General features: G+C 38.1%; 1 protein-coding gene across 1 annotated transcript; it reads right to left on the reverse strand.

The window, feature by feature from the left end:
• Positions 1-880: 880 nt before the first annotated feature.
• On the reverse strand, positions 881-4317 carry LOC143876451 (LOW protein: PPR containing-like protein). Its single transcript, XM_077378145.1, has one exon. The coding sequence runs from the start codon at positions 3942-3944 to the stop codon at positions 1932-1934; it is 2013 nt and encodes a 670-aa protein (XP_077234260.1). The 5' UTR covers positions 3945-4317; the 3' UTR covers positions 881-1931.
• Between the last annotated feature and the right edge of the window lie 7762 nt (positions 4318-12079).

Raw genomic sequence — 12079 nt, forward strand, 5'->3', positions numbered from 1 at the left:
TGCCCTAGAAATATCTACGGTCCTGATGTTTGAGTATTATAGGCGGTGCTTTTAGATCAACGATTCGTGTGCAATCGTAACCAACGGCTAAGATCTCTAATCATCTTCGTCCTCGTCAGCGAACGGTTGGGCAGCATTTATTTATGGAAAATGATATAGGGACCGAGAATAGGACCTAAGAGAGGACCTGCAATGAGAATAATATTGATTGACCTCCTCACAAGTTATTGTTTGTACAAGTCTTGTTATATTTGAGTAGAGTTCTTCAAATTTTGATAATTTGGCCCATATATTTTACACATCCTCACGTGTTGGTATTCACCCACCTTGTGGCCATGGAAGAGGTCATTATTTGTGGCCACTGGCCACTGATTTCCCTACACTTTGTGGCTCAACTGAGATTCCACTATGAAGCATTTCACGTGTCTCCTTGTAGGTATTGGTGTCACATTTGCTAAGGCAACTAACCTCCAGATAGGCCTGTATTTCATCCTACAGCTCGTTGTGCCACAGGACCAGTTGAGATAAGCTGAGTGCAGATGAGTTGGGGGACTTATTTCATGTCAAGAAAGGTGATCTGCTTGTCCTAGCTTTTGTAGGTCCTCTTGGGGTGGTGGACATAGTTCATATTTGGTACTGGATGCACACTAAACGACCAGTTTTAGGGCTCTAGCCGGTAACAAGAATAATTTTCTTACAGCCAAACATAAAAATAGCACCAATAAGAAGAGGAACAAAAGAAAAGGAGAAATCCTACTCAAGAACAAAAGGACAAAAGAAAGAGCAGAAAAGCATTAAAATTTCCCAAGATTTCCATCCTAATGTTTGATGTCTCTTAAAATCTCAAAATCAAACCAACAACTCCCCCCCTCCCAAAAAAAAAAAAACTGCCACCATGCACATTAATGAGCCACAAATTGTTTTCACAAAGTAGAAACAAACAACCTTTCATGAAAACCCTGGCTAATGTGTTTACTTGCTGATCGTAATTGTTCACATGGATTATTTACAAGCCTCAGGGCACCTTCTCTCCAATGAAAAGACGGTGTGCTTCTATGCTTTTTTTTCATTTTATAAGACACTGATTAGTGGCTAAAATGGCATTCTTATTGTCAGTACAATTCGTTGAAAGACCTCTGTCGACCTAATTTCTTTAAGGAGAAGTCTCTAATTCAGACTGGCTCAAAAACAGGTGAAAATATAGTAGATCTAGCAACTGTCATTTGCTTTTTGTTCATCCAGGAAACCAAGTTACCTCCAGCGAAATTCAGTAATTGATCTTCTTTTACATATCATTCAAAAGAGGTCTTATTTGACATGACATCCAGAAAAATTTGCAGCTTGGTACCTTGCGAAAGCATAAGGCCACAAATCTGGCTCTTATGTATCAAGGAACAGTGGGATTTTTGGGTATCTATAATTGGTCGCACGCCCGACTGCATAGGATAAAATGAGTCTGGTAATGGTCAAGTAAATTACACTATTTACATGTCTCCTTGGCTGGTAGTTGTGCAAAAGAAAGTAGCTAAAAACTTCATCCACCTGTCTGTCTCTGACCATGGGCTTAGAGCTAACATAGCTCTTTGTTTCTCCCCTACCACTGAATGTTGCTGATAAGGGATGTATTCAATTTAATTATTTCATTTTTCTGAATTAACTAGCCTTACTATGTTGGGGCCATGTTCCCCATCTTTTCTGCATTTAAACTTGCCATCATTGCATATATAGCCTCAGCTTCCATATGAAATCTATCACCAGAAGTGAATATGTTCACTTTATTTCCCACATATACCCAGCTGCAACCAGCAAGCTTTTTAGCCTCCCTTCCTCTCATTTTATTTCTGATCCTTCTCATATCAGTCCACTCTCCCTCTGCTGATAAGGGATGTATTCAATTTAATTATTTCATTTTTCTGAATTCACTAGCCTTACTATGTTGGGGCCATGTTCCCCATCATTTCTGCATTTAAACTTGCCATCATTGCATATATAGCCTCAGCTTCCATATGAAATCTATCACCAGAAGTGAATATGTTCACTTTATTTCCCACATATACCCAGCTGCAACCAGCAAGCTTTTTAGCCTCCCTTCCTCTCATTTTATTTCTGATCCTTCTCATATCAGTCCACTCTCCCTCTGCAGCATAAACATTTGCCAACTGCACATATCTGGCTCCATTATATGCTACTATGTCTAACAGTTTTTCCTCAGCTTCTCTTGCCAACTCTAAATTCCCATGTAACCTGCAAGCATTCAGAAAAGCCCCCCAGATTATAGCATCGGGTTTGACCGGCATCATTGTTATCAAAGACAATGCCTTGTCCAAGCGATTTGCCCGCCCAAATAGATCAACCATGCAGGAATAATGATCAATTTCAGGTAATATCCCATGATCTTCAACCATAGAACCAAAGTATTTCTCCCCTGCATCTACTAGTCCGGCATGTCGACATGCAGAGAGAAGAGCAATGAAAGTAACCTCATCAGGCCCGATATCCCTCCGTAACATCTCTTCGAATAACAGAATAGCTTCATTTTCACGCCCATTGTGTGCATATCCAGCCATCAGCGCATTGTAGAGAACCTGATCTCTGTTAGTAACTTGCTTGAATATTACTTCTGAATAGTTCATATTACCGCATTTCGCATACATATCAACCATAGCACTACTCAATTTATCTTCCATCTCAATCCCCATCCTTATTATGTAATTGTGCACCTGCTTTCCATGATCTAGAGCTGCTTGAATGGCACATGCTCCAAGCACGGTCACAAGGATCAACACATCAGGAACCACCCCACTTTCTCTCATTGTGAACTCCCTGAAGAGGTCATAAACGGCATTGCACTGCCTAAGTCTGATGTACCCAGAAAACAAAGCTGTCCAAACAACAGAGTTCTTTTCAGATAATGAATCGAAAAGCATCCGTGCTTGTACCATCTTCCCTTGACTGCAATATCCCATGATCAACGAACTGTTTGAGAAGACATTCTCTGTGTGGATCGCTCCATGAACATACTCCGCATACTGTAAATTATCACATTTACAGTAGACATCGACGATTCCACTGCTTATGAACGAATTCAAGCTCAAACCGTTCTTTAACACAAAAGCATGGACTTCCTTTCCATGTTTTAAACTCTTGAGACTAGAGCAAGCATTCAATACGCTTGCAAAAGTGTGTTCATTCTGTCTAATCCCATTTTTCCCCATTTGGACAAACAATTCCAGTGCCTTAACTCCATAACCCTTCTGGGCACAACCTGAAATCAGTGTATTCCAAGAAACTGTGTCATTGATGGCTGGAACTTTTTGAAATATATCGAAAGCCAGCTCCAATTCTCCTTCTCTGCAACAAGCCGCAACCATTGCATTCTTAGAAACTAAATCTTTCTCACTTGTTTCATTAAATACTTGAAACGCGTCCGAGAAACATCCACATTTCGAGTACATGTCAACCAAAGAACTCGACCCAAAACTGTTTGAATCATTGCTGGTTTTCACCATGTAGGTATGGATCTGTTTGCCATAATCTAAAACTGTTAGCTTTGCTACTAAGTTCAGCATTGTCGTGAGTGTGAATTCATCAATTCGTGTCCCGTTACATTGCATTTTGGCAAAGAGCTCAAGTGCTTTCTGTTCAAGTCCGCCACTTACATAGCCTGAAATCATCGAATTGTAACTGACCGAGTCTTTATCTGGGGCCAAATCAAAGAGAAGACGAGCTTCTTTCAAATCCTTGTTCTTGATGTGACCATGGATGATGGCATTCCAACTGAATACATTTCTTTCAGGCATTCTGTCAAACACTCGGCGAGCTTCGTGTAGAAGGCCAGTTTTAGAGTAGACTTCTATGAGCTGGTTTGAAGTGAAAATAGTTGGGAGAAAACCCTTTTTTATGATGTGGGCATGGAAACTAAGGCCTTGTCCCAGAGATTTCATCTACATAGCTAGTGTACAGAGATGGTCTGTCTCTGAAAAAACTCAACTGGAAGGATAGAAAATAACAAGGATAACACCGGATTCCTGTTCTGATTTTCTATGCAAAATCAAACAGTGGATAACTCGGGATCCTGATATCTCCACTATTCCTGCTCTGTTAATCCCAAAAGAAACAGCTCCGTAATAAATTGTAGTCATGTTTAGTTGATTATCGTGTTTTAATTTGCATTGGAAGGCAGGAAGTTTAGGATAGTATTTGTAACAAAAGATCCGATAATTTCAGGATGAACGTATCCAACTGAGATTGCCAATCTCGAGAACAACTTATCCAAGGATTTATTCTAGTCTCGTGGTAGATAATCCAAGATTTCGATTGCTGATGACAGTTTAATGTTGACATTTATTTACAAATCTAACCCTTAAATAAGGGTATTTGAGTCATGACGACTGATATTTGCGCTACCATTTTTTTTATAATGAGACAAAGTTATCTTGTCTTTTCCTTTTTAATTGGCTGCTGAGGCTTTTTGGGAATTGTAATAGCTTTTTGCAGCTGGTTAAATAATAAAAAAATAAGGTTTAGTTTTTATCATTATCAAACCATGGTAGTGGGAATGTTAGTAGCCTTTAGTCATTTGGTTGCTTTGGTTGTGATTTTGCCGAGTTTTAAAAGTGTTTTCCTAGGTATGTGGCTTGGATTATTCAATGAGCAGTGTTCTCCATTAGTACTTTTGCTTGCCAATATATCACATAAGTTAAATGCATGTGTACTTATCATAACCTATTACTAGCCTTAGGCAAAAAAAAAAAGGCCAATATGGGGTCCTAGTATCCTACAAAACCATATATATATATATATATATATATATATATATATATATATATATATATATATATATATATATATATATATATATATATATATATAGAGAGAGAGAGAGAGAGAACGGTTCCTACACATATGTGTAGAGAGTTCTCTACACACTAGCTTAAAATACAGTGGGGGCCCATATTGTTTGGGTGATCCAAGCCATCCATTTTAAAGACCCTCACATAGATAGGGTGTCTACAAAAAATCAGATCCATAGGATCATCCCAGCCCTACGATTTGTGGAGGTAAAATGGATGTCTTTAAACCTTCACAAATTAGTCCATTTTTTGCCTCCACAGTTCGAATGGTTAGGATGATCCTATGGATCTGATTTTTTGTGGACACCCTATCTATGTGAGGGCCTTAAAAATGAATGGTTTGGATCACCCAAATAATGTGGCCCCCACTGTATTTTTAAGCTAGTGTGTAGATAACTTATCTACACTTGTGTGTAGGAACCTCTCTCTCTCTCTCTCTCTCTCTCTCTCTCTCTCTCTATATATATATATATATATATATATATATATATAAAGGAACTAACCTTGGACGCTAGGGGGTCCAATTAAGAGGGTGCTGTTGGATCAAACATCAAGGGTGGTACTATTATTGTACCACCCACCTTGTATACTTTAGAAGGCTAGGGGGTCCAATTAAGAGGGTGCTGTTGGATCAAACATCAAGGGTGGTACTATTATTGTACCACCCACCTTGTATACTTTAGAAGGCTAGGGGGTCCAATTAAGAGGGTGTTGTTGGATCAAACATCAAGGGTGATACTATTATCGTACCACCCACCTTGTATACTTTAGAAGAGAGCTATCCTATATATATATATATATATATATATATATATATATGAGAAAACAGTTCCTACACATATGTGTAGAGAGTTCTCTACACACTAGCTTAAAATACAGTGGGGGCCCACATTGTTTGCGTGATCCAAGCCATCCATTTTAAAGGCCCTCACATAGATAGGGTGTCTACAAAAAATCAGATCCATAGGATCATCCCAACCCTACGATTTGTGGAGGTAAAATGGATGTCTTTAAACCTTCATAAATTAGTCCATTTTTTGCCTTCACAGTTCGAATGGTTAGGATGATCCTATGGATCTGATTTTTTGTGGACACCCTATCTATGTGAGGGCCTTAAAAATGAATGGTTTGGATCACCCAAATAATGTGGCCCCCACTGTATTTTTAAGCTAGTGTGTAGATAACTTATCTACACTTGTGTGTAGGAACCGTTCTCTCTCTCTCTCTATATATATACATATATATATATATATATATAAGGAAAGTGTTGGTGAGCTTAAGCTCACCAAACTTATGGTGAGCTTAAGCGCCCCAATCACATGGGTCCCACATTTTCTGTGGTGATCCAAACCATTCATTTGCAAGGCCCTATCATAGATAGGGTGTGTACCAAAAATCAGCTCCATAGGATCATCCTAACCCCTCCATTTGTGGAGGACAAAAATGGGCAGATTTGTGGACAAATAATGTCTGTCCATTTTGACCTCCACAAATGGATGGGTTAGGATGATCATATGGAGCGGATTTTTGGTACACACCCCATCTATGTAAGGGCCTTTCAAATGAATGCTTTGGATCATCCTAACAAAGTAGGCCCCAGTGTGATTGAGCGCTTAAGCTCACCAACACTTTCCTATATATATATATATATGAGGAAAGTGAAGCTACACCACCGGTGTAGCTAACTTAGCTACACCGCCGGCTTAAAATACAATGGGCCCACATTGTTTTGGTGATCCAAAGAATTCATTTGATTGGCCCTCACATAGATAGGGTGTCCACCAAAAATCAGCTTCATAGGATCATCCCAACCCTTCAAACTGTTGAGGCAAAAATGGACAAATTTGTGAAGGTTTTTACACGTCCATTTTTGCCTCCACAAATCGTAGGGTTGGGATGATCCTATGGAGCTGATTTTTGTGGACACCCTATCTATGTGAGGGCCAATCAAATGAATTCTTTGGATCACCAAAACAATGTGGGCCCATTGTATTTTAAGCCGGCGGTGTAGCTAAGTTAGCTACACCGGTGGTGTAGCTAAGTTAGCTACACCGGTGGTGTAGCTTCACTTTCCTCATATATATATATATATGAGAATAGAGTTCCTAAGGTGTCACCTCATATAGCTTATATGAGGTGGCGCTCACAAAACATAAGGGGCCCACATTTTTGGGGTGATCGAAACCACTCATTTGAAAGGCCCTTAGATGGATATGGTGCCTACAAAAAATCAGGTCCATAGGATCATCCTAACCCTTCCATTTATGGAGGTTAAAAATGGACAGATTTATGGAGGTTTATACCCATCCATTTCAACCTCCACAATGGAAGGGTTAGGATGATCCTATGAAGTTGATTTTTTGGGCACACCCTATCTATCTATGTGAGGGCCTATCATATGAATGCTTTGGATCATCCAAACAAAATGGGCCTCTTATGTTTTTAAGCGCCACCTCATATAAGCTATATGAAGTGACACCTTAGGAACTCTATTCTCATATATATATATATATATATATATATATATATATATATATGTGTGTGTGTGTGTGTGTGTGTGTGTGTGTGAAGGTTTTTACACGTCCAATTTTGCCTCCACAAATCGTATATATATATATATATATATATATATATATATATATATATGAGGAAAATGATTGTGAGCTTGAAGCTCATATAGCTTATATGAGCTTGAGGGCTAAATACATGTGGGCCCACATGTACTTGATGATCCAAAGCATTCATTTGACAGACCCTTACATAGATAGGGTGTGTACAAAAAATCAGCTCCATTGGATCATCTTAACCCATCCAATATATATATGAGGAAAATGATTGTGAGCTTGAAGCTCATATAGCTTATATGAGCTTGAGGGCCAAATACATGTGGGCCCACATGTATTTGATGATCCAAAGCACTCATTTGACAGACCCTTACATAGATAGGGTGTGTACAAAAAATTAGCTCCATTGGATCATCTTAACCCATCCAAAAGTGGACAGACACCGTTTGCCACAAATCTGCCCATTTTTGTCCTCCGCTTTTCGAGGGGTTAGGATGATCCAATGGAGCTGACTTTTGGTACACACCTTATCTATGATAGGGCCTTGCAAATGAATGGTTTGGATCACCACAAAAAATGTGGGACCCATGTGTTTGGGCCCTCAAGCTCATATAAGCTATATGAGCTTCAAGCTCACAATCATTTTCCTCTATATATAAAGCGGAATCCTCTAAGCTGTGGTGGTGCCACGTGTCAGCCCCTCCTCTATCACGTAATTTTAAAAAGCGAGAAAGCTATTAAATCTCATATTAAAAGCTATTAAATCTCCTATTATATCTCTTTCTCTCCCAGGAAATTAAATCTCCTATAATATCTCTCCCTCAAGTGTACATGGCTTCTAAATTTCTTACGTGGCACTATTTGTATCCATTTTCTAAATTGCATCCCTGATTTATTTCACTGATTTTATATCCATAAATATAGTCCATACGTATAAATTTCATCCCTGATTTATTTCCATAAATATAGCCCATAGGCCAACGTTTTCTCCTCCCTCACTAAAAGCCTTCTTATTTGTAACGCTTGCCTCTTCTACTATCCTACTTGAAAATCCATTAAAATCAGCCATTACTATTTACGTTTTATCTACACCCACTGAATCCCTTTAATTTGTAACGCTTTAATCCTCTACTCTTCTCTCCAATCCTCTAACGTCTCTAATCCACCTCTGAAACTGCCATTATTATTACAAAATACCTCTAAAATGCCTCTTCAATTTGTCCACCAGTCCATCTGCCTCTGCCTCTTCCTCTTCTATTCAAGGCTTTGGCACTCGAAGGAATCGTGAATTTCCTCTTCATCTCACTTTTTTTTCACAAACGGTTAAAAAAAAAAACTTCTTTTCTTTCTTGATTATTGGTAATTGTTTATTCCTACCATCTGTAAGTATTCCTTCTATGAAATTCATTATTTTCTTTCTTTCCTCATTATTTTCTACAGTTCCCTTTTGAGATTTTTCTACATTTATTTTGCCATCACAGACATTGAAGATTATTATGTCAAGTTAAAATTTATTCTGATATTTTCTTCTTCTATTACTAATTTCTTGATGCCTATTTTTTTAGGGCAGTGATATTTTCCTGATATAATTGTTTTTATTGAGGTGATGATATTTGTGATGTGAAAAATAGTTTCTTCCTTAAATTTATACACTTGATGACATAAATTTAGAGATTTTTGGTGCGAAGATTTGCTGGTTTCAACTGTCCCTTCATTCTTTTTTTTTTCTGTACTTAACGTTTTTTTTTCAAACGAATCTGCGATCAAAGAATGAGATGCAGTCTTCGTCGCATATGAGGTATGTCTAATTTTTTAAAATTAATCTTAGTAAGTTGTTTTTTATGCTATTGATATTTTTTTCACTCTTTGAGTTCTTTTTTTTCTTTTAAGAATCAGGGCAACATGGCCTCTCTTATTTTGATGCATGTTTTAGTTCAACCAGACAATAACTTGAGAAAAGAGTCTATTACTTCCCTTGACTGGAGATATCCCCACCATATTGTTTAGATAATGGCACTCCTCTATTATATACATTGGATTCCTACACGAGCTATTATAAAAGCTTGCAAAGAATGAGGGATGAGAAATCTTTCCTAACAAAAAAGCATTTCACTGGATTGCATGCTTCCTTTTAAATTGGAATGTATTATCTATCAACAGATCACTTGAATAGTAGGAAAGGTTGAGCATTTTGAAATGTGGGTTCTTCTCTACTGGGTCAGTCTCCCGAACCATGTAGTCAAACATTGGTTGTTATATGTGGTCAGAGAGAGGTCTTCAGAAAAATTTTGTTTTTCCCACCAAAGCCACTGATTCTAGATCTCAGCGAGCTGCTCCATTTCTCATTCAAGAAATGCATCAAAACCCGCTAGATTCCACCACCAACTAAAGTTGCAACTGAAACCCCAATCTTCTTTACCAAAAGTAAGTATTTTTTGTTATGCAACCCAACCTTATATCAAGGAACGCATTCGATTGAGAAGAGATACTTTCCTCTGTTTTTTTCCCTTTTTATTTGACTTGTGAATTTTTTATGGTAATTTTTTTATGTTATTATTTCTGAATGGGGAGATGGATAATGATTATTTTCATATTTTAAATTAGAATAAGACATTTAATCATGATAATATACTATGATAATTATTTAATAATAGTATGGTTATTTAAGATTCTATATCTGATTTCCTATTCTATTCCTAATGTTATGCACATAGAATATATTCCATTCCTAATTATTTAAGATTCTATATCGGCACTGTTGACTTTTTATGCAAAAGTCTTTTTGTAATTCAATCTTACAAAGGGGTGCTTTTAGTCTTTTACATTGGCTTTGCTTTTTGCTTTAGGGCTTCTCACTCAAAGTTAGAGCTTCCCTCCAAAAAGACTAAAGCCATGAGAAAACTTTAGTCCTAGATGGGAAGTGTGAGAGGGTGAGAGTGGCCATATATATACTTTCACTCTCTTAGTCTTGTGAATGAGAAAGAGGTCATGAGAATCCTACCCGCACGGATCACCCACTTGGGTCCGGTGGGCTTTTGGTATTACCACACACGCGCGCCGCCCGGCTCGGCCGCGCGCGTGGGCCCAAAGCCTTTTTATTTTCTTTTATTTCTTTTCTTTTTCTTTAATCATTATTTAATACTTTTTACCGTTTGAGATTCCTTAAATCTTGGTTTTGTGACCGTTTGGGAAACGTCTCTTACGCACTAAAAGAGTGCGACGTTTCATCCCAACGTGTCACTTATTTTTCTATAAAAACGGTTTTACAGAGATAGAAAGATACACAGAACGGATTCTTCTTCTGCTATCTTCTCTCTGGTTTTTCCCAACCTTTCTGATCAAGGCTTTTGGCACATATAAGCAAGTTGTTAGGCATCCGGGTTGCGTGAGTGCATACCCCTGGAGCGAGAGTTGTTGTATCCTGGAGGCATACGCCGTGACGCCCATCTGCACCGTTGATTCGTCATAGTGGGGGCGAGATTTGCCTTAAGGACAGCGAAGATTCTTCGTGCCTCAACTCGATAAGTGATCTAACGATTTGTTCTTCCTTTACAGTTTATTATTGCAGAAAATTGTTACTGTTGAAATCTACTTTTGGAGTTACCAGATTAATTTCGTATAAGGTATTATCTCATCCTAAATTACAGATTTGCACATCAATTTTTATAACAATCTTAAGGCAAATCTTTACGATCTGTGATCTGTAATTTGGGATTCCGATTATTGGAAATTAATCATCATGACTTCCCAAACCGAAAGACCGGAAAAATTTGATGGATCGGATTTCGGTAGATGGCAAGAAAAGATGCGATTCTTTCTGACCTTTCTGAACCTAGATTATATCTTGAATGCTCCTGAACCATCACCTGATGAGGAAGAACCTGCAAGAACCCATCTCTCTGAGAAAAGGAAAAGAGACAATTATCTCTGTAAAGGCCATATACTGAGCTGTCTCAGTAATCAGTTGTTCGATGTATTTTTCAGAATTGAGTCTGCCAAAGAGTTGTGGGAAACTCTAGAGCAGAAATACCTGGTTGAAGCCGCGGGTTCTAAGAAACATCTTATTGGAAAATATTTCCGATATCAGATGATAGATGGAAAATCTATTATGGATCAAGTAAATGAGATCCAGTTGATTGTTTCTGATATTCTTGCTAGAGGTATTAAAATAGAAGAACAGCTCAAAATTGGTGCAATCATTGAAAAATTACCACCTTCATGGGAGAAATTCCAAGACACCCTTCTGCATGACAGAAACGATTTTTCTCTTCAAGATCTATTTGTATATCTTCGAACTGAAGAGGAAAACCGTTTCAGAAAACAGAAATCAAAGGCCTATGAGTTTAACTCTAAGGCAAATCTCACTGAATCTTCATCTGGAAAGAAAATCTATTCTAAACCTGGGTCTGGATCTGGAAAAGGAAATTTCAAGAAAAATAATAAGGACTTCAAGAAAAAGAAAGGTAACTGAGGTCACTATGCTAAAAACTGTCGCAAAAACGACAAGAAGAAAAACCCTCAAGGAAATAATGCGCCTCAGGCAAATATGGCTGAAGATCAATATCTGTCGGCTGTAGTATCTGAAGTGAACCTGGTTAGCAACGTGAAGGACTGGTGGGTGGACACTGGTGCCACCAGACACATCTGTAGTGACAGAAGTGT

Source organism: Tasmannia lanceolata, unplaced genomic scaffold (assembly GCF_043159265.1).
Source record: "Tasmannia lanceolata isolate RefF3 unplaced genomic scaffold, GAP_Taslan_0.1 ptg000005l, whole genome shotgun sequence".
NCBI classification, from domain to species: domain Eukaryota; kingdom Viridiplantae; phylum Streptophyta; class Magnoliopsida; order Canellales; family Winteraceae; genus Tasmannia; species Tasmannia lanceolata.

Bases quoted from the DNA above. Each gene is read 5' to 3' on its own strand.
- LOC143876451 (XM_077378145.1), bottom strand. From the start codon at position 3,944: ATGAAATCTCTGGGACAAGGCCTTAGTTTCCATGCCCACATCATAAAA.